This window comes from Osmerus eperlanus, chromosome 21, assembly GCF_963692335.1.
Source record: "Osmerus eperlanus chromosome 21, fOsmEpe2.1, whole genome shotgun sequence".
Classification (NCBI taxonomy): Eukaryota; Metazoa; Chordata; class Actinopteri; order Osmeriformes; family Osmeridae; genus Osmerus; species Osmerus eperlanus.
Window position 1 is genome coordinate 1,461,468 of NC_085038.1, and position 21,730 is coordinate 1,483,197.

General features: G+C 50.7%; 2 protein-coding genes across 17 annotated transcripts; one reads left to right on the plus strand and one right to left on the minus strand.

The window, feature by feature from the left end:
- The first annotated feature begins 199 nt into the window (after positions 1 to 199).
- LOC134007555 (integral membrane protein 2B-like) lies at positions 200 to 5,132 on the plus strand. The gene is made up of 6 exons (XM_062447097.1): positions 200 to 370; positions 2,266 to 2,397; positions 2,761 to 2,964; positions 3,694 to 3,804; positions 3,904 to 4,054; positions 4,427 to 5,132. The coding sequence occupies exons 1-6, from the start codon at positions 284 to 286 to the stop codon at positions 4,513 to 4,515; spliced, it is 774 nt and encodes a 257-aa protein (XP_062303081.1). The 5' UTR covers positions 200 to 283; the 3' UTR covers positions 4,516 to 5,132.
- A 1,002-nt stretch (positions 5,133 to 6,134) lies between these two features.
- LOC134007552 (abl interactor 2-like) lies at positions 6,135 to 21,729 on the minus strand. Of its 16 annotated transcripts, none has more exons than XM_062447078.1 (11): positions 21,471 to 21,729; positions 19,149 to 19,316; positions 18,531 to 18,707; positions 18,166 to 18,183; positions 17,936 to 18,036; positions 16,849 to 16,995; positions 15,103 to 15,221; positions 13,849 to 14,013; positions 13,355 to 13,441; positions 12,676 to 12,861; positions 6,135 to 8,038 (listed from the first exon to the last, which is right to left on the minus strand). In XM_062447078.1, the coding sequence occupies exons 1-11, from the start codon at positions 21,585 to 21,587 to the stop codon at positions 7,863 to 7,865; spliced, it is 1,461 nt and encodes a 486-aa protein (XP_062303062.1). In that variant the 5' UTR covers positions 21,588 to 21,729; the 3' UTR covers positions 6,135 to 7,862. The 16 variants fall into 16 exon arrangements, with proteins under 16 accessions (XP_062303062.1, XP_062303061.1, XP_062303060.1 ...); XM_062447077.1 differs by having other exon boundaries at positions 13,355 to 13,438; positions 15,103 to 15,224; XM_062447076.1 differs by having other exon boundaries at positions 15,103 to 15,224.
- Position 21,730: the final 1 nt, after the last annotated feature.

The window sequence follows — 21,730 nt, forward strand, 5'->3', positions numbered from 1 at the left end:
ATTTACTGAGGGTCGGTCATTACAGGAACAATTTTACGAGAAACATTTCACAGGAAAATAGAGGTAGGTTAACACACGTTTTTTTTAAGCTTTTATGTTTCGGAATATGATCACAATATAGTTTAAAATAATAGTTTTTATGTTTTACATGTGAGCTTTAGCTGTGACAGCTCATGACCGCTAGGTTCGTGTTTGTTATCTGCGTCACTGTTACCAGATACTGCACGGGTTGGTTACGGAGATAGGCCTGCACGCGCAACAAGGACAACATTGAGCTTTGACCATGGTGAAAGTAACATTTAACTCGTCCTTAGGACAAAAGGATCTGAAAAAACCTTGCGCTGATGAAGCGCTTATTCCTACTGAAAGGGTGAGTTGGCTTAAATTAAATGGAAATGTACATTGGTTTTATGGAATGCTTCGCTAAGAGTGCAATTATGTAACAATTTAAGCAACGTTGTTCGAACTCAAACGTGACAAAGCTACATTTGTCATGCGAAACGATGAAGTGCAGAAAATTGGTATTTACAAGAGTTGTCTGGGACGTCGACAACTGCATCCAGCAGCTTTCTGTAACAGCAAGCGACCACCAGACAAGATCACAAAGCAACATAATTCAAAGTGGTCTTAATCGTGGTCGTCCGTGTTATGTAACGCTATAACATGGCATGTTCGCAAGTGTAGACCCACTTGTACACGTCTTTTAATTGAACACATTAGTATTTGGTGCCAGTTTTGCAGGATTCTGAAAATGGCTGACCAGCCCGGCCTGTTCCGGCTTTCAACCCTTCGCTTTCTGTTTGTTTGAGCAGTGTCGGCTACACGGGGGGAATGATAGCTCTAATCGGGATTGTTTGGTATCAGTCGGTTGCAGAAGAGGAAGTGACTGGGTACGCTCGGGACTTTCTGCAGAAGCAGAAATGGCAACTATGAAATCTGGCACGAAAACGCTTAAAATGTCCACAGCAGTAGGCTGGAGGTCAACGTTTGAAATGAGACACGGAGGTTAAATTGTGAAGACAGTGACACTGCCTGGCCAGAGTTTGTACGTGTTATTTTATTTATGCCGAATTGAAGTTTGACAAAGAATGACGATGGCCAACCCAGTCACTCCTATAAGGCTGCTTCACATAAAGTAAGGTTCATGTGTATATGTTAGTCTGATGATCTCTGTAAAAAAGGAGGAGGGGACTGGTGCTATGACCTGAATAAGTGCGTCCTTGAAGATATAAATAATCCTGATAAAAAGAGAAGAAGCCTTGGTATATCAGGCTAGGAGATGAGGCGAGGTGGCAAGAGGACGGGATTAGGAGGTTAGGCTAGGAGATGAGATGACGAGGAGGTGAGATGGGGGGGCAGAGCTCAGAGAGAATGTGGAGTTGAGGGTGTGAGGGATTAAAGGGTGATCAGAATCAGAATTTGGTTTATTCGCCATGTATGTTATACAAACACAGAATTTACTGTGGCAGGGAGGTGCAAACACTAAACATATACGAATCTTAAAATATGTTTAGTGTTTGCACCTCTTGAGGATAAGTAACTGATCAAGTTTTAGTAATGAGTCCAACAGGTATGAAAAATCATACTGGCAGTATCAGATTTAGACCATATGAAGTTCTGTATCACTCTCTCTGCTGCCTTCGTAGGTCTAAAATAGATAAGAGCTCCTTATCTCCTGTAACCTCAAGGCTAATGTTTCTCAGTGACTCACAGACAATCAGAATCAACAAGAATGGTGGCCCTCCGCCACCAGATTAGGTGTAAAACTACTGCATTCAAACTGCAAGCTGTTGAAAGAATTAAAACCAAAAAGAAAGCAGTCGGAAGTTCAGTGGAAATGGGAGCGATGTCGCAACCATATTGCTTCATCGGGGGAAGTGAAGATGGAGGAGGGTGAGGAAGGAGGAGGTGGAAGTCCAGAGAGAAGCCATTAGATGGAGGTTTGTAAGGGGGGTGGGGGGGGGGGGATTAACGCCTGCAGCTTCCTGCCTGAGATGCCAGCTTGCGTAACAGTCAGACCACACTTGTCACCGCTCAAACTCCGACTGAGATCTCACGATCACACACAGCTGAATTAATGCCCTTGTTTCAAATCCTCCCCCACCCAAACTGTTTCAGTATGTCAGAGTGTTGCAGGCTGAGTAGGCTACACCATGGGCTCCCTTAATGGTCCACCTGACGGGATTCATGCTGGAGATGAAGTGAGGAGATACCTACATGATGGCTTGCTGTTTGGACAGATGCTGACTCTGTTTGTGTGTGTAGGACCTGGAGGAGGCTCGCCCGGTGAGGCACCAGTCCAGAGCCTGGTGCTGGTGTATGCGTCTGGGTCTGGCTGTCATGCTGTCAGGAGTGGTCATCGTAGGAGCTTACCTCTACAAGTCCTACATAATGAGGGTGAGGCATGTGTTGGGACTCCCTACCTGTGTGTGTGTGTGTGAGAGAGAGGTGACTCTCTGTGTGTGTGTGTGTGTGTGTGTGTGTGTGTGTGAGAGAGGTGACTCCCTGTGTGTGTGTGTGTGTGAGAGAGAGAGGTGACTCCCTGTGTGTGTGTGTGTGTGAGAGAGAGAGGTGACTCCCTGTGTGTGTGTGTGTGAGAGAGAGAGGTGACTCCCTGTGTGTGTGTGTGTGAGAGAGAGAGAGGTGACTCCCTGTGTGTGTGTGTGTGTGTGTGTGTGTGTGTGTGAGAGAGAGAGAGGTGACTCCCTGTGTGTGTGTGTGTGTGTGAGAGAGAGGTGACTCCCTGTGTGTGTCCTGCAGGATGTGTTCTTCTGTGGCGTGGACTACAGAGCGGAGGACTACATGGTCCAGGAGGACGAGGGGCAGGAGGGGCTCCCGTCCCAGCTGCGCCACATCCAGGAGAGGATCCGCGTGCTGGAGGACCAGGAGGTGGAGCTCATCAGCGTGCCCGTGCCCGACTTCTCCGACAGCGACCCCGCGGACATCGTCCATGACTTCCACAGGGTGAGATCACTTCCTGTCTCTCGCCAGTCCTGGAGACGGTCTCCTGCACACGCTCATTACAAGCCAAAGGACAGGAAGTGGCCATTTGGTTAAAATTAAGTTAGTGTAAAAGAAAAATAACAACAAACATGTGTGGTAACACTTGCTTTGAGGTGATTGTATCTTATTTCTCTACTGTGCATGTCCCATGTAGGATGTGTCCCACCCAGTTTTTGAAAACAGCTAATCTGTCCCCCTCCACTTTCTTTAAGATAAAACAGATTTAACACCAGCATCTTCAATTATTAAAAAAATCTGTCCCACCCACATTTGAAAACAAACCTACACCCCTGTATAATACATTTCTTCCCTCCCTCCCTCCCTCCCTCCCTCCCTACCTCCCTCCCTCCCTCCCGCCCGCCCGCCCTCCCCTCCCTCCCTCCCTCCCTCCCTCCCTCCCTCTCTCCCTCTCTCCCTCTCTCCCTCTCTCCCTCTCTCCCTCCCTCCCTCCCTCCCTCCCCTCCCTCCCTCCCGCCCTCCCTCCCCTCCCGCCCTCCCTCCCCTCCCGCCCTCCCTCCCCTCCCTCCCTCCCTCTCTCTCTCCCTCCCTTCCCTCTCTCCCTCCCTCCCTCTCTCTCTCTCTCTCTTTCTCCCTCCCTCCCTCCCTCCCTCCCTCCCCTCTCTCCCTCCCCTCCCTCCCTCCCTCCCCTCCCCTCCCCTCCCCTCCCCTCCCCTCCCCTCCCGCCCTCAGAGGCTGACAGCCTACCTGGACCTGAGTCTGAACAAGTGCTATGTCATTCCCCTCAACACCTCCATTGTCATGCCTCCTAAAGACTTCCTGGAACTGCTGGTCAACATCAAGGTAGGACACGCCCCCACAACCTTGCAGCTAGACCACCTACCCTACAGATGACACACCCACGGTGTATGTGATGTGATGAGGTATTGTGTTGTGCCCCAGGCTGGAACATACCTGCCTCAGTCCTACCTGGTCCACGAGCAGATGATCGTGACCGAGCGTCTGGACAACATGGAGGAGCTTGGCTTCTTCATCAACTCCCTCTGCCGAGGAAGAGATACCTACAGACTGGAGCGCAGAGAGACCATCTCTGGTCAGTATCTCTGGGCCTTAGGTCTCTCCCAAGCATGCACCAAACCTAGATAGTTCTTTGTGGGTTTAAGAAGCAGACTGAAAGATTATAAGATTGTAGAGGCCCGGCTGCTATGACTGGCCTAGCCTTTTGAATCCAGGAGTAGGCAAACTTTGTGGATGGGTACAGCTCAGTGGTTAGAGCAATTTGAGTGCAGATCAAGAGTTTCGAATCCCCTCCCTGTACCTCCCTTTAGTTAAGTGTCAACTGCATTTCACATGAACACATTGCACTTTAACACGAAGAGGGATCATTAATATTCTACTGGTCAGAACATGATTCAGTGTGGCTGAACACCAGTTCAATCTGCCGTCTTTCTATCCGACTCTCCAGGTATCCAAAAGCGCGAAGCTCTGAACTGCCACAAGATCCGCCACTTCGAGAACAAGTTTGTGGTGGAGACTGAGATCTGTGAAGCTTAAGATGTGAGGGAAGGTTGGACGGATAGACGGACATCTTCCTGTCCAGCCATGTATAGTTCCTGTTCCTCCTGCCATCATCATAGATCCTTTACTGCTTACAGTGAGGCTAATTCCAGGCAATAACTGTGTAAGGGTAGGTATAAAGCAGTTTTCTTTTTCACTGTGTAAAAACACTTTATGGGGAAACTTTTCTTAAAGGCGTAGTTCACAAAGAGCATACCACAGCTTGGTGTAAGAGGAATTATACTGTAATGTGTATTTTAGTGAACTATCTATTTGGAGGTGTAAGGAGTTATGTGTTAAGCTTTTTGATTGTGGGGTGTCTTTTTTGTATATCTACTCTGGGGTGAAATGTTACAGAACCCCGACAACAAGTCACAACTATGACACTGGTTTAAAGGGGTCTGACTAGTTTTGATGTATTCCTATTGAGGTCCTGCAGTTCTAGTATAGATGTTAACTTTTTGTATCTGCTGATGTTTCCTGTGTACTGCAAGACGTCTCCCATCGCACGGCTGCTCTGGACATCAGAGCGTCCAGCACTAATGTGTATATAGCCTGTATGTAAAAAAAAAACGAAAAAAAGATTAACACACCAATAAATCTTAATCATTTTATTTTTTTGTCATGATTTTACAAATATGATACTTCTGCAGTTCAACTTTGACTGTGCAACACAATGGCATTATGGACTGTTAACTTGTCTGTGTGACTCCAGGGAACTCTTGCACACCAGTGACAATATGAAAGGAATATTTCACAGGGAAAAAAGTCATAATTTAAGCCCTGATAGCAACAATAAGAGTTCCCCTAGCCTGTGCTTCATGGTTACCTGGAAGTTTTCAGTCACCAAGTAGCCAAATATTGGAGCTTAAACTGTGGAAACCAACTAATATCAAGGTCATAGGTACAACCACAATGCTTTGATTTTGAGTGAACTGTACCTTTTTCTAAATGGCTTCTGTCGGAGTGGGTTAGGGATTGTTCCACAGCATCAGTGCAGTCTCTCCGGGTCAACGCTGACTGTTCAGTATCTCTGGATGAGGCTGGTGGCGTTGAGGGGCCGTATGACGTCTGGGCTGAGGAGCCGTATGACGTCTGGGCTGAGGGGCCGTATGACGTCTGGGCTGAGGGGCCGTATGACGTCTGGGCTGAGGGGCCGTATGACGTCTGGGCTGAGGGGCCGGGCCGTATGACGTCTGGGCTGAGGAGCCGTATGACGTCTGGGCTGACGGGCCGTATGACGTCTGGGCTGACGGGCCGTATGACGTCTGGGCTGAGGGGCCGTATGAAGTCTGGGCTGAGGAGCCGTCTGGGCTGCCTTCACATGGGGTGATCCGGCTTCCGTCATCGGTACAGAAGAAAAACAAAGGCATGCAAGACTGACACAGAACCACTTTTTAATAGAAAATAAAGATTTAACGTACAGACAAGCGCGGCCCCCCCGCCCCACCTCCCAGACCCCCCTCCCAGACCCCCTCAAACAGCCACGCATGTTGGAATCACTGTTTCATGAACATCAAACAGACTCCCAGTTTTATACACAACTGGGCCTGGTTTGGAGTTTTACAATGTTTTGGTGTTTATTAAAGTTCTGCTGATTATTATATATATATGTATTTTCAACTTTCAGTGATTACCGATTATTCCAGTTTATCAATCCTCTGTTGAGCAAATAATTCAGCTTAATTTATCAATTTAGTTTTAGTTGTCTTATACGCAATACAAACGTGCTTTCAATCCAAGACAATCTCAAAGACTAGGCTAAATTTCCAACTGATCCTACACCAAACAATTTATTGCAAATGGAAGTGATGCCTTTGAAACACCTACACACACACATACACACACTTCAATATGGCACAAGCGTCATTAACCATCTAAATGCATAAGTCAGTCCCCCCCCCTCCCTCTTTAATGATGGTAATATGGGTGAATATCAAAACCAAACCAATAACCACACCATATCTAAAATATTAAGACGGTAATCATCAATATAACGAAAAAAGAAAGAAATAAGTTTGATCTAAACATGCAGTCTGCCACTTCCTGCATAACCCAGCAGACTCCTTAAATAAGATCCACTAGGATCAATATAACAGGAAATAAAGCCCAAATATCGAAACCTCTTATACACTAAAAACACTCCATGAGTGGCCAGTGCCTTCAGATGGAGGCAGTGACATATCACTTCATCTGTTGTGTGATGGTGCACTTCAGATCCCCCTCCTCTTGTCATCTTCCTTCCTCCTCCGGTGTGCCGGCCCTGCCCTCCTTCTCCCGTGTGCCGGCCCTGCCCTCCTCCTCCTCCCGTGTGCCGGCCCTGCCCTCCTCCTCCCGTGTGCCGGCCCTGCCCTCCTCCCGTGTGCCGGCCCTGCCCTCCTCCTCCCGTGTGCCGGCCCTGCCCTCCTCCTCCCGTGTGCCGGCCCTGCCCTCCTCCCGTATGCCGGCCCTGCCCTCCTCCTGTGTGCCGGCGCTGCCCTCCTCCCGTGTGCCGGCCCTTCCCTCCTCCTCCCGTGTGCCGGCCATGCCCGTAGCTACTTAGACGGGTCACTAATCTGCCAGGAGCCCAGAGCCAGCTTGTTACAAAGCAGGCTCAGACAGAAGGGCTTAAAACTGGCTCATGAGAGCAAGGAACATTATTTAATTTATTATCTATAACCATAAACATGATAATGTATCTCATATATCTCTCTCTTTATATATATATATATATATTCATATTTGTCAGATTAAGACGATGTGCTTATCTCAGTGACTGTCAGTGTTCCTGACCTAGTATAAAGTACTGAAGCATGATCCTCTGCCCCTCACGCTGACCTAGACCTCAGCGCCTCGGGTTAGTGATAAAGTAAGTATCTGAGTGTTGAACTGTGGTGTTCCAGGATTCTGAGGTATTCCCTGGTTCTTCAGCTGGAGCACAGACATCATGTCTCCCAGTAGAACACCTCCCTCCCTCACAATACCATGTCACCATAAACAGATTCAAAGCACAGGGTAAAACAGAGCATCGAACACAATCAGCAGCTAAAGAAGCACAACATTCCTTGTGGCTTTTTCTGTTGGTCAAGACAAAAATCATCTCCCAAGCACGGTAAAAAAAACTAAACACGACACCACCCAACAGTCTCTCCATTCAGGAAAAAAAATAAAGAAATCAAGTTAAAGCAACAGACAAAGGGAATATCTATAGTGGCCGTCGAACAACCAACTTCGTCTCTAAGACCTGCTTGTTCATTCGTGCCGTCCGAGTCCTCGGCTGTGACCACCTGTCCCGCGCAAATGTGATCATGCTCTGTCCGACAAAGTCTTTGACCTTTGACCCCCTCCCCCCCAAGAGAGAGGGGTCAGTCAGCGTAGTGCATGATGGACTCAACGTAGTTCCCAGGGAACAGTCCGGTGGTGCCGCTCATCACGCCCTCGTACCAGCCATCGTCGTTCTTCTTGATCACGTAAATGATGGCTCCCTCCTGGAAGGACAGCTCGTCCTCCTTGTCCCGCGCGTAGTCGTAGATCGCCACCACTGAGGGCCAATCAGGAGCCGGGATGGGAGACAGAGGGAGGGAGAGGGTGGAGGTGTGTGAGAAAAAGGGAAAAGACTAAGGGGGAGAGTGGTCGGTAAGTGTGACTGTGTGTGTGTGTGTGTACCTTTCTCCAGGTTTCTGTGTGTGTGTGTGTGTGTACCTTTCTCCAGGTTGCTGTGTGTGTGTGTGTGTGTGTACCTTTCTCCAGGTAGCTGTGTGTGTGTGTGTGTGTACCTTTCTCCAGGTTGCTGTGTGTGTGTGTGTGTACCTTTCTCCAGGTTGCTGTGTGTGTGTGTGTGTACCTTTCTCCAGGTTTCTGTGTGTGTGTGTGTGTGTACCTTTCTCCAGGTTGCTGTGTGTGTGTGTGTACCTTTCTCCAGGTTGCTGTGTGTGTGTGTGTGTACCTTTCTCCAGGTTGCTGTGTGTGTGTGTGTGTACCTTTCTCCAGGTTGCTGTGTGTGTGTGTGTACCTTTCTCCAGGTTGCTGTGTGTGTGTGTGTGTACCTTTCTCCAGGTAGCTGTGTGTGTGTGTGTACCTTTCTCCAGGTTGCTGTGTGTGTGTGTGTACCTTTCTCCAGGTTGCTGTGTGTGTGTGTGTGTACCTTTCTCCAGGTTGCTGTGTGTGTGTGTGTGTGTACCTTTCTCCAGGTTGCTGTGTGTGTGTGTGTGTACCTTTCTCCAGGTAGCTGTGTGTGTGTGTGTACCTTTCTCCAGGTTGCTGTGTGTGTGTGTGTGTACCTTTCTCCAGGTTTCTGTGTGTATGTGTGTGTGTACCTTTCTCCAGGTTTCTGTGTGTGTGTGTGTGTGTACCTTTCTCCAGGTTGCTGTGTGTGTGTGTGTACCTTTCTCCAGGTTTCTGTGTGTATGTGTGTGTACCTTTCTCCAGGTTGCTGTGTGTGTGTGTGTACCTTTCTCCAGGTAGCTGTGTGTGTGTGTGTACCTTTCTCCAGGTTGCTGTGTGTGTGTGTGTGTACCTTTCTCCAGGTTTCTGTGTGTATGTGTGTGTGTACCTTTCTCCAGGTTTCTGTGTGTATGTGTGTGTGTACCTTTCTCCAGGTTTCTGTGTGTGTGTGTGTACCTTTCTCCAGGTTTCTGTATGTGTGTGTGTGTGTACCTTTCTCCAGGTTTCTGTGTGTATGTGTGTGTGTACCTTTCTCCAGGTTTCTGTGTGTGTGTGTGTACCTTTCTCCAGGTTTCTGTGTGTGTGTGTGTGTGTACCTTTCTCCAGGTTGCTGTGTGTGTGTGTGTACCTTTCTCCAGGTTTCTGTGTGTGTGTGTACCTTTCTCCAGGTTGCTGTGTGTGTGTGTGTGTACCTTTCTCCAGGTTGCTGTGTGTGTGTGTGTGTACCTTTCTCCAGGTTTCTGTGTGTATGTGTGTGTGTACCTTTCTCCAGGTTTCTGTGTGTGTGTGTGTGTACCTTTCTCCAGGTTGCTGTGTGTGTGTGTGTACCTTTCTCCAGGTTTCTGTGTGTATGTGTGTGTGTACCTTTCTCCAGGTTTCTGTGTGTGTGTGTGTGTACCTTTCTCCAGGTTGCTGTGTGTGTGTGTGTACCTTTCTCCAGGTTGCTGTGTGTGTGTGTGTACCTTTCTCCAGGTTGCTGTGTGTGTGTGTGTGTGTACCTTTCTCCAGGTTGCTGTGTGTGTGTGTGTGTACCTTTCTCCAGGTAGCTGTGTGTGTGTGTGTACCTTTCTCCAGGTTGCTGTGTGTGTGTGTGTGTACCTTTCTCCAGGTTTCTGTGTGTATGTGTGTGTGTACCTTTCTCCAGGTTGCTGTGTGTGTGTGTGTACCTTTCTCCAGGTTTCTGTGTGTATGTGTGTGTACCTTTCTCCAGGTTGCTGTGTGTGTGTGTGTACCTTTCTCCAGGTAGCTGTGTGTGTGTGTGTACCTTTCTCCAGGTTTCTGTGTGTATGTGTGTGTGTACCTTTCTCCAGGTTGCTGTGTGTGTGTGTGTACCTTTCTCCAGGTTTCTGTGTGTATGTGTGTGTGTACCTTTCTCCAGGTTGCTGTGTGTGTGTGTGTACCTTTCTCCAGGTTGCTGTGTGTGTGTGTGTACCTTTCTCCAGGTTGCTGTGTGTGTGTGTGTACCTTTCTCCAGGTTGCTGTGTGTGTGTGTGTGTGTACCTTTCTCCAGGTTGCTGTGTGTGTGTGTGTGTGTACCTTTCTCCAGGTTGCTGTGTGTGTGTGTGTACCTTTCTCCAGGTTGCTGTGTGTGTGTGTGTACCTTTCTCCAGGTTGCTGTGTGTGTGTGTGTGTACCTTTCTCCAGGTTGCTGTGTGTGTGTGTGTGTGTACCTTTCTCCAGGTTGCTGTGTGTGTGTGTGTGTACCTTTCTCCAGGTAGCTGTGTGTGTGTGTGTACCTTTCTCCAGGTTTCTGTGTGTGTGTGTGTGTACCTTTCTCCAGGTTGCTGTGTGTGTGTGTGTACCTTTCTCCAGGTTGCTGTGTGTGTGTGTGTACCTTTCTCCAGGTTGCTGTGTGTGTGTGTGTACCTTTCTCCAGGTTGCTGTGTGTGTGTGTGTACCTTTCTCCAGGTTGCTGTGTGTGTGTGTGTGTGTACCTTTCTCCAGGTTGCTGTGTGTGTGTGTGTGTGTACCTTTCTCCAGGTTGCTGTGTGTGTGTGTGTGTACCTTTCTCCAGGTTGCTGTGTGTGTGTGTGTGTACCTTTCTCCAGGTAGCTGTGTGTGTGTGTGTACCTTTCTCCATGTTGCTGTGTGTGTGTGTGTGTACCTTTCTCCAGGTTTCTGTGTGTATGTGTGTGTGTACCTTTCTCCAGGTTGCTGTGTGTGTGTGTGTACCTTTCTCCAGGTTTCTGTGTGTATGTGTGTGTACCTTTCTCCAGGTTGCTGTGTGTGTGTGTGTACCTTTCTCCAGGTAGCTGTGTGTGTGTGTGTACCTTTCTCCAGGTTTCTGTGTGTATGTGTGTGTGTACCTTTCTCCAGGTTGCTGTGTGTGTGTGTGTGTACCTTTCTCCAGGTTTCTGTGTGTATGTGTGTGTGTACCTTTCTCCAGGTTGCTGTGTGTGTGTGTGTACCTTTCTCCAGGTTTCTGTGTGTATGTGTGTGTGTACCTTTCTCCAGGTTGCTGTGTGTGTGTGTGTACCTTTCTCCAGGTTGCTGTGTGTGTGTGTGTACCTTTCTCCAGGTTGCTGTGTGTGTGTGTGTACCTTTCTCCAGGTTGCTGTGTGTGTGTGTGTGTGTACCTTTCTCCAGGTTGCTGTGTGTGTGTGTGTGTGTACCTTTCTCCAGGTTGCTGTGTGTGTGTGTGTACCTTTCTCCAGGTTGCTGTGTGTGTGTGTGTACCTTTCTCCAGGTTGCTGTGTGTGTGTGTGTGTACCTTTCTCCAGGTTGCTGTGTGTGTACCTTTCTCCAGGTTGCTGTGTGTGTGTGTGTGTACCTTTCTCCAGGTAGCTGTGTGTGTGTGTGTACCTTTCTCCAGGTTTCTGTGTGTGTGTGTGTGTACCTTTCTCCAGGTTGCTGTGTGTGTGTGTGTGTGTACCTTTCTCCAGGTTGCTGTGTGTGTGTGTGTGTACCTTTCTCCAGGTTGCTGTGTGTGTGTGTGTGTACCTTTCTCCAGGTAGCTGTGTGTGTGTGTGTACCTTTCTCCAGGTTGCTGTGTGTGTGTGTGTACCTTTCTCCAGGTTGCTGTGTGTGTGTGTGTGTACCTTTCTCCAGGTTGCTGTGTGTGTGTGTGTACCTTTCTCCAGGTTGCTGTGTGTGTGTGTGTACCTTTCTCCAGGTTTCTGTGTGTGTGTGTGTGTACCTTTCTCCAGGTTGCTGTGTGTGTGTGTGTGTACCTTTCTCCAGGTTTCTGTGTGTGTGTGTGTGTACCTTTCTCCAGGTTGCTGTGTGTGTGTGTGTGTACCTTTCTCCAGGTTTCTGTGTGTGTGTGTGTGTACCTTTCTCCAGGTTTCTGTGTGTGTGTGTGTACCTTTCTCCAGGTTGCTGTGTGTGTGTGTGTGTACCTTTCTCCAGGTTTCTGTGTGTGTGTGTGTGTGTACCTTTCTCCAGGTTTCTGTGTGTGTGTGTGTACCTTTCTCCAGGTTGCTGTGTGTGTGTGTGTGTACCTTTCTCCAGGTTGCTGTGTGTGTGTGTGTGTACCTTTCTCCAGGTTGCTGTGTGTGTGTGTGTGTACCTTTCTCCAGGTTGCTGTGTGTGTGTGTGTGTACCTTTCTCCAGGTTTCAGTGTGTGTGTGTGTGTACCTTTCTCCAGGTTTCAGTGTGTGTGTGTGTGTACCTTTCTCCAGGTTGCTGTGTGTGTGTGTGTGTACCTTTCTCCAGGTTTCAGTGTGTGTGTGTGTGTACCTTTCTCCAGGTTTCAGTGTGTGTGTGTGTGTACCTTTCTCCAGGTTGCTGTGTGTGTGTGTGTGTACCTTTCTCCAGGTTTCAGTGTGTGTGTGTGTGTACCTTTCTCCAGGTTTCAGTGTGTGTGTGTGTGTACCTTTCTCCAGGTTTCAGTGTGTGTGTGTGTACCTTTCTCCAGGTTGCTGTGTGTGTGTGTGTGTACCTTTCTCCAGGTAGGTGTGTGTGTGTGTGTGTACCTTTCTCCAGGTTTCAGTGTGTGTGTGTGTGTACCTTTCTCCAGGTTGCTGTGTGTGTGTGTGTACCTTTCTCCAGGTTTCAGTGTGTGTGTGTGTGTACCTTTCTCCAGGTAGCTACGGGGGGCCCAGGGGGGGTCTTCCTCAGCGTAGGGGTCGCTGTACTCCACCACGGCCGACTCTTCCTCGTCCTCATCATCCTCGTAGTCCTCAGGGGGCGGCGGAGGGGGCGTGGCCTCCTCAAACACCGGCTCGTCCGCGGGGGGAGGGGGAGGAGGCACGTCTGAGACTGGGAGGGCACAGCACAAGCAGCCAATCAGGAACCAGACCCGTCACGGAAGGATCAAGTTCATTGGTTAGATGTCTGTGTCGATCTCGCATGCCCATGCGTGTGATTCATGGCTGGGCTGGTCGGGTCCATGCTGGGGTGTTTGTCGAGAGCCATGACAACGAGGAAGCAAACTGATTTAAAATCGGACGAATTACAGAAAAGGCCGAGGATGCAAATGTCCAGAGCAGCATGAGATAGGAGACTCAGGTAGATGGCCAGAGCAGCATGAGATAGGAGACTCAGGTAGATGGCCAGAGCAGCATGAGATAGGAGACTCAGGTAGATGGCCAGAGCAGCATGAGATAGGAGACTCAGGTAGATGGCCAGAGCAGCATGAGATAGGAGACTCAGGTAGAGATACAGAGTAGATTAGATATAGAGTAATGAGACACTATCACAGTCAGACATGCAGGCATGCCACGCCACAGGGGGCACTGTAACAGCTACTCACTGCTCTCCTGGACCCGGGCCACGAAGCCCATCAGGGGCAGCTGGGGGGTGACCTGCAAGGAGGGGGGAGGGGGGGCCGGGGGTCCTGCTACCATCACACAGGGAGGGAGGAGAGGAAGGAGAGAGAGAGAGAAGCAGAGGAAGTGAAGTGAAGAAAAGGGAGGAAGGGAGAAAAGAAGGGACAGAAAAAGGATAAAAAAGGGATGAGAGAGAAAAGAGGGAGGCAGAGAGAGAGGAGGTGGTGATACATTAGGACATGAGACATTAGGTGGACATTAGGTGGCTGTCTGGCTGGCTGGGTGTCTGGCTGGGTGTCTGGGTGGGTGTCTGGGTGGGTGTCTGGCTGGCTGGGTGGGTGTCTGGCTGGCTGGGTGGTTGTCTGGGTGGGTGTCTGGCTGGGTGGTTGTCTGGGTGGGTGTCTGGCTGGCTGGTTGTCTGGGTAGGTGTCTGGCTGGCTGGGTGTCTGGCTGGCTGGGTGGGTGTCTGGGTGTGTACCTGGGTTCTGGGTGAAGTGCGGTCCTCCGTTCAGCTGGGTCTGGGGCGGGCCGGGCTGCCCGGTGACGGAGGAGGGGCGGCGGAAGGGCAGGGAGCCCCCCACCTGAAGCCCAGGCTGCACCTGCTGGGGGGGGCGGTTCATACTGAAGAACTGAGGAGCAGTACCTGGAGCACACAGCAGGGGGCAGCAGAGAGAGAGAGAGAGGGGGGGAGAGAGAGGGAGGGAGAAGGAGACACTGGTACATGATCTCTATGTACATAGTCATGATAATATGACCTTGTTTCAGTTGACGTTGCACCAATACATCAGGCACTACTTAACCAGGGCTCCACCACACCTCATGCAATGATCCATACATGTCTGAACGACACCAACACACACAAGGGCAGGCAGGTCTGGAGATGGACGGGTCTGATCAGGGAACAGCAGCACGGAGACCAGAAGTAACAAGGGATGGAGGAGGAAGGGGAGGACAGGAGAGATGCAGAGATGAGGGGAGGAGGAAGAGGAGGTGAGGACAGGAGAGATGCAGAGATGAGGGGAGGAGGAAGAGGAGGTGAGGACAGGACAGATGCAGAGATCGGTGTGTGGGGCGGGGGTGTCGGGGGTGATGGAGGAGGGGGTGTCGGCGGTGATGGAGGAGGGGCAAGGGTGATGGAGGAGGGGGTGTCGGCGGTGATGGAGGAGGGGGTGTCGGCGGTGATGGAGGAGGGGCAAGGGTGATGGAGGAGGGGGTGTCGGCGGTGATGGAGGAGGGGGTGTCAGGGGTGCCTCACCTTGTGCAGGGGTGCTGAAAGCAGCAGAGCTTGTGCTGGAGGGTGCTGAGCAGGGCAGCTGGGGGGGGGGGAGGGGGGACGGGCGGGGCCTCGGTGGGGGGGGTGGGGGCCAGGGGGGGGGCATCCAGAGCAGAGCTCGGGGGGCCGGGAGTGGTGGCGGAGGTGGGGGGGGGCTTGGCGGGGGCGGGGCCTGGAACATCAGCAGCAGGGGAATGGAGGGAAGAGAGGAGGAGGTGTAGGAGAAAAAGGGAGAAAAGAAAGAGGGAAGGGGAGAGAAGAAAAGGAGGTAAAGACAGAAGTCTAGAGGCAGTACTGCTACAGAGAGAGAGACAGAGAAAGAGACATAGAGAGAGACATAGAGAGAGAGAGACAGAGGGGAACAGAGAGAGACAGAGGGGAACACATGGAGAGAGAGGGGAATATAGAGAGAGAGGAACATAGAGAGAGAAACTACAGGTGTGGGTGGGCGGTCCTTACCTGGGAACGCCGCGCTGGGCGGGGCCGGCGTCGGCACGGCGATGGGCAAGCCCACGCTGCCACTCCCGCTGTTCTCCCGGCTGCTGCTGCTGCTGGGGTGACTGCCCCCACTGCTGCCACTGCTGGGGGCACGAACAACGTCACTAAACAAGCACACCCTCAGCCTCTTTCTCTCACTGCTGGGGGCACGAACAACGTCACTAAACAAGCACGCCCTCAGCCTCTTTCTCTCACTGCTGGGGGCACAAACAGTGTCACTAAACAAGCACACCCTCAGCCTCTTTCTCTCACTGCTGGGGGCACGAACAGCGTCACTAAACAAGCACACCCTCAGCCTCTTTCTCTCACTGCTGGGGGCACGAACAGAGTCACTGAACAGAGTCACTAAACAAGCCCACCCTCACCCTCTCTCACTGCTGGGGGCACAAACCACGTCACTAAACAAGCACACCCTCACCCTCTCTCACTGCTGGGGGCACGAACAGCATAACAAAACAAGCACACCCTCACCCTCTCTCACTGCTGGGGCCACACTCACACTCTCTCTCTCTCTTTCTCCATTGGGGTGTGAATCCACCCCCCACCGCCCCAGCAGTACAGGTTCTGGACTAGCTGTGTCTGGATCCTGAGCAGTAAAGGTTCTGGACTAGCTGTGTCTGGACCCTGAGCAGTACAGGTTCTGGACTAGCCATGTCTGGACCTTGAGCAGTACAGGTTCTGGACTAGCCATGTCTGGACCTGAGCAGTACAGGTTCTGGACTAGCTGTGTCTGGATGACAGGAACAGAGTACAGAAAACCGAAGCTTCACAAACGCACAGGGAGAAGAGCTCTGGTGACATGGAGACAGAGACATCAAAACATGACCAAGCAGGAGGACCTGAGAAAACAGCCAGGACAGGGGAGAGGGGGAGAGAGGGGGAGAGGGATGGAGGGATGGATGGAGCGCAGAAGAAAAGCTTGAGCTGAGAGAAAAGTCTAGGAAATTCCTGTGTAGTTTACGCCAGAAATTAGTCAGCGACGACTACCTGGGAGGGTTAGGAGTCAGAGGGTTACAGTGTCTATGGAGGGTCAGGAGGAAAGCTGCTGGCTGGAAGAGACTCACACCATCACAGCCCACAGCCTGGGTACCAGACGAGGGCATGTGGGGTGTGTTATAGGCCTGTCAGGGGTCAGGTGTGTGTGGAGGAGGGGGAGTGGGACATGTTATAGACCTGAGAGGGGTCAGGTGTGTGTGGAGGAGGGGGAGTGTGGCACAAGTGGTGGAGACAGTGAAGACGGGTGTGTGTGCGGGGGGGGGGGGGCAGGGTACAGGTGTGTGTGTGTGTGGGGGGGGGGCAGGGTTCAGGTGTGTGTGTGGGGGGGGAGGGGGGGGGCAGGGTACAGGTGTGTGTGTGGGGGGGGGGCAGGGTTCAGGTGTGTGTGTGTGCGTGCGGGGGGGCAGGGTTCAGGTGTGTGTGTGTGCGTGCGGGGGGGCAGGGTACAGCAGTGTGTGTGTGTGTGCGGGGGGGGCATGGTACAGGTGTGTGTGTGAGGGGGGGGCATGGTACAGGTGTGTGTGTGAGGGGGGGGCAGGGTACAGGTGTGTGTGTGAGGGGGGGGCATGGTACAGGTGTGTGTGTGAGGGGGGGGCAGGGTACAGGTGTGTGTGTGAGGGGGGGGCAGGGTACAGGTGTGTGTGGGGGGGGCAGGGTACAGGTGTGTGTGGGGGGGGCAGGGCACAGGTGTGCTGGCAGCATGCGGGGTACCTGTACGTGCGGTTCCTCTGAGGGAGAGACGCTGGGTGGGCGGGGCTCTGCAGGGGGGGCGGGGCGCTGCGTGTCGGACTGGAGACATAGTCGTTAGGGACGACCGGAGGACGAACAGGCTCGAGGGTCCTATAGGGGGAGTGTCGCCTGCGAGGGGTAGGGAGGAGATTAACCACCACCAGGAGGGAGGGGGGCAGGAAGGATGGGGGAGTGGAGAAGGGAAGAAGGGGGAGAAGGAAAGAGGGAAGTTGGGAGAGGGAAGCAAGAAATAAAAACAAAATAAACTCAAAAATCTGGGTGTAGGTGAAGAAAGGCATTGTTAGAGTCGGCCCACTGGGGCTGTCGTCAGGCACTGACACGGGGCTGTAGTCAGGCACTGACACGGGGCTGTCGTCAGGCACTGACACGGGGCTGTCGTCAGGCACTGACACGGGGCTGTCGTCAGGCACTGACACGGGGCTGTAGTCAGGCACTGACACGGGGCTGTAGTCAGGCACTGACACGGGGCTGTAGTCAGGCACTGACACGGGGCTGTAGTCAGGCACTGACACGGGGCTGTCGTCAGGGGGGGGTCTAAAGCAGCATGTAATCAACCTCAGGGGTCAGGACAGGGGCTGAGTTGCTGTGTTGGTCGCATGTTGCAAAGAAATGCCCCTCCCTCTAAGAAAACAACCAAACAATAATGATGATGACTCGAAAAGGAAGACTTGTAACAGCATGACCAGGAGAGATGGCCTGCCCCAGCAGCTGATGGGTCACCGTGGTTACAGCGGGGTCATGGAGATAGCACACACAGATCACCAGACGCTGGTGACATCACACACAACACCACCAGGACTGACAGACTGGGAGGAACAGCCCCCCACATTAACCACAGTCACATGACATCTCCACATTTATGTTAATTACATGTTTAGGAGGGTGCTGTCCCTCTGAAGTAAAAACTAAAACAAAAAAAACTGTAGAAAAAAACAAAATAAAAGACAAGGAGACAGAGTCATCCAATCACAGATGCTGATGGGTATAGGTCTAACACTGCCCACTTCCTGTCTGGACAGGAAGTGAGGTACCTGATGGATTTACATACCCAAGCGTTCCCTTCCCTGTGATTGGTGGGCTGGGGGGTTTCTGAGTGGGGGGGTTGGTGCGTGGGAGAGCTCCTCCCGCCTTCATGTTCTGAGCACTGGCCTGCAGGACACACACACACACAGAGGGGTTAAAGTATGGCAACAGGCATGGCGATGACTGAAGAAATCCAACCCACACACACACACTCGAGTCCACTCGAAAACGTTCACGAGCTTAGGAAATTCTTACCTTAAACCTTAGCAACCACTACGGTTCATTATAAAAGGTTACAAATGATGCATTGAGAAAGAGAGAGAAAGCAGAGGATTAGTGAGAACACAGGGAGCAGAAACGCACTGCCAGTCTAGCGGTACAACACACAGTCTGTGTGAGACTCCAGCTACACACACCGTGACACACACACACGACACACACACCTCTCATCAGTGACTCACTCTGCTCTGCCAGCCCCACCTCTCTGGGTGTGAGTCAGGCACCAACACACCTAACATTTAAAACAATGAATTGAACATTCAGTTTCACATTTCCCACAATCCTTCAGTACGAGGGACAGGCTAGTCATGGGTCAGAGGTCAAATGGCCCAGTGCCTTACCTTGACTCCGTGACCCATGTCGTCCAGTAGGCTGTAGTCAATGGGCTTGCGGATGTATCTGACAGGCCTCTCGGGATTGGCCGGGGCGATGATCTTGTGCGTGCGAGACGTGTTCTTATTGGTGGTCAGGATGCCAATCTCCCTCCTCGCCACCTTCTCCTTGTGGATGTCCACTGTCTGGACACACCAGAGAACCAGGAAGAGAACCAGGAAGTCCTCAGTGTTAGAGGGTCATCCTGTGTGCGTGTATCCAGGTCTGTGTGTCCAGGTGTGTGTGTACCTGGGAAATGTGGTTGATGGAGGACTCCTGGTGTGTGTGCGTCCAGGTGTGTGTGTACCTGGGAGATGTGGTTGATGGAGGACTCCTGGTGTGTGTGCGTCCAGGTGTGTGTGTACCTGGGAGATGTGGTTGATGGAGGACTCCTGGTGTGTGTGTGTCCAGGTGTGTGTGTGTCCAGGTGTGTGTGCGTCCAGGTGTGTGTGTACCTGGGAGATGTGGTTGATGGAGGACTCCTGGTGTGTGTGTGTCCAGGTGTGTGTGCGTCCAGGTGTGTGTGTACCTGGGAGATGTGGTTGATGGAGGACTCCTGGTGTGTGTGCGTCCAGGTGTGTGTGTACCTGGGAGATGTGGTTGATGGAGGACTCCATGCGTCGGAGCTGCGAGGCCTGGATGTCCAGCATCTGCAGCACGTTGTTGGCCAGGGTGTTGATCAGGTAGGCCACGCTGGCCAGGGACTGGGTGGTGTAGTTCTTAGTCTCCTCCAGGGCCCTGTGCTTGTCTGGGGACTGACACACCAGGAGGAGGAGGAGGATAGGGAGAGGCAGGAGGGAGAGGGGAGACTATCATGACCATGAAGGGAACACTAAGATTCCAAACTTGTGTTCTCTATAAGAAGTTCAGGCCAGGCAGGATGAGGACATGTTTTGACAGGGAAACAGGGTTTTCCTTGGAATGACCTTTAACCTTTTCTCCTGACTAGGACTTCTTCTTCATGATACATTCCTGAAAGCCAATCATTTCACACTGTCCATTGTTGTGTGAAACGTGAAATTAATCCGAAACTCACACTCCAACGCAATGTTTACAAATACTCCTCAGTGTCTCTAGGGCAGTCATGATGAGCGCCACTTTACTCGATTACATCTGGGGCTTCGAGACAAACAGGTTATCTGGCAGAGAGCAGGGTTGCAGTGAAGCGCCTGGCGTTGAACGGGTCAAACGTGAGTAAGGAGCTGCACTTGAAGCAAATCTAATGATCATTTTCATCAGATTAAAAAGGCGTCGGTATCAGCATCAAAGGCTTCAGATGTGCGATGGAATTTCTATCCAGATACTGCATCACAAAAGCCAGCTCCACAGATAAAGGCGAGCGCGTTCTGAGGACGCCTTTGACATCCTCGTCGCTCATTTTGATTCCGCGCCAGACGGCTGAATGAACTCCCGAGAGTTGCTCCCTGAATAGAGGCGTCAATCACAAGTTCAAATAACACAAGCAACAAAAACGACACGTAGGCCATAGACCCAACACACATTAATCTAGATAACCACTCCCTGGCACAACTGTGCTTATTGTGACCCATATATTTCTAAAACCTATACAAATGGGTTGTATTATTGACGCAATTACAGATACGCGTTAAGAAGACCCAGATCACTGTAATGTTTGTGTACATGCAAATAAGCGAGACAAATCGCTGATAACAGACTGAAAAGAGAACTGTTCAGCCTACTTTTTCTGTCGCAGTGCCCCCCATCTCAATTTTCTATTTTAGCAACGGATCGGCCTGCATATTAAAATAGGAAATAATGCAGCTCGACACACATTGAACACTTGTTTATTTATGGACAAAAACGGAGTTGAAACTACGTAATTTTGCTCATGGGTGAGAGCGAAACGCTGCGAGGCAAAAGACAACCTGTTCAACGAGCTCTATCGTTTACAAGGAAGATGGGTCTCACGCGCTGTCATCGCTTGAAACACAAGAAAAACATCTAACTGACGTCTCATGTGACAGGCCGGAGATTAGTATTCAACTTCACTGTACAGTCACATCTCTTGCCGGAGGCATTGGCTAGACATGGCAGTAGCATTCCAGTGGACTTACAAATTGTAGTTCGTGGATGTAGCCTCCAGTTCACGTGACACTAGTTCCTAATACATTAGACTGTACTGTAGCTCTAACGCTAGTTCTGTACGTTTGACTCATGGTGACATTTATTAAAAGTTTTTTTGTATTTTTTTTTTTACAACCATGATTTAGGCTGATTTAGTCATGGCTTTCAGTCGTGTTCACGTGTAGCTTGTGCTAAACCTATAGCTGGCTAACGTTAGACAGCTAGCTCAAATCTGACAGGTTAGATGAATCTCAATGATAAGCACCGCTTGTTTATTCCAAAATAAATGCACTGCAATGCAACTGAAGAAAACGGAAAATGAGGCAGACCGAATGACTCGCTAGCTGTTGCATAAAATCAGTTTGCATCACATCAAATTATTAACGATCAATTTGCGGCTGCCGCAGCACTAGCTATCTGTCTATCTGCTTGTTTCTCAGTCTCACCATCACCAGCATTAAGACAACCTAGCTGTTTTCCTCTGCAATTGCCTGGCCTTAATACCAGGCTGCTGCTAATGTGTTAGATGCGATTTTCATTTCATTTTTGAACGGTTTGACTGCAGGAAAACAGTCAAGTTTATCACAACACAAAGCTAATCGTCCGCGTAAAATGGCCTGGAATCTGTGGTTATGCTGGCTGTATGTTGACATTCCGTATGAGAAACAAACCGCAAAATTGCTATATCGCGCTAGCATTTGCTGCCACTATCATTGGCAGAGCTAGGTAGATAGCTAGCCCGTACTAGCCATATCACTTCGCAAATCGTCTAGTACGAATGTTTCTTCGAAATTATCTTTCATTGCAAAACATTTGGTTATTACCTGAACATAGTTGCTTTCGCAGTACTCGGCAACTCTCTCCAAATTGGTGAAACTGTCAAGCAATGCACTGCGTCCAGCTGGAATCTCCTCTTCCAAAAGCATTTGTAACTCCGCCATTTTCACATCTTTAGCTAGCCTGCCTGCTAGCGTCACCGCTCGGAGTCCTGAGTTGTGAAGTCGGATGCAGGTAGGTGCTCGGGTATTCCCATTAGTGAGCAATGAGCTGTCTACACCAGCAATAATCCGGTTTCTTCCTGTTT

Excerpts from the sequence above, each read along its gene's own strand:
- LOC134007552 (XM_062447076.1), bottom strand. The coding sequence starts at position 21,587 with ATGGCGGAGTTACAAATGCTTTTGGAAGAGGAGATTCCAGCTGGACGC. Across the intron at positions 19,317-21,470 it reads GCGAAAGCAACTATGTTCAG|TCCCCAGACAAGCACAGGGC; the intron begins GTAATAACCAAA and ends CTGGTGTGTCAG. Across the intron at positions 12,862-13,354 it reads GGCCCGGGTCCAGGAGAGCA|TCTCAGACGTGCCTCCTCCC; the intron begins GTGAGTAGCTGT and ends GTGCCCTCCCAG.
- LOC134007555 (XM_062447097.1), top strand. The coding sequence starts at position 284 with ATGGTGAAAGTAACATTTAACTCGTCCTTAGGACAAAAGGATCTGAAA. Across the intron at positions 3,805-3,903 it reads AACTGCTGGTCAACATCAAG|GCTGGAACATACCTGCCTCA; the intron begins GTAGGACACGCC and ends GTTGTGCCCCAG. Across the intron at positions 4,055-4,426 it reads GCGCAGAGAGACCATCTCTG|GTATCCAAAAGCGCGAAGCT; the intron begins GTCAGTATCTCT and ends CCGACTCTCCAG.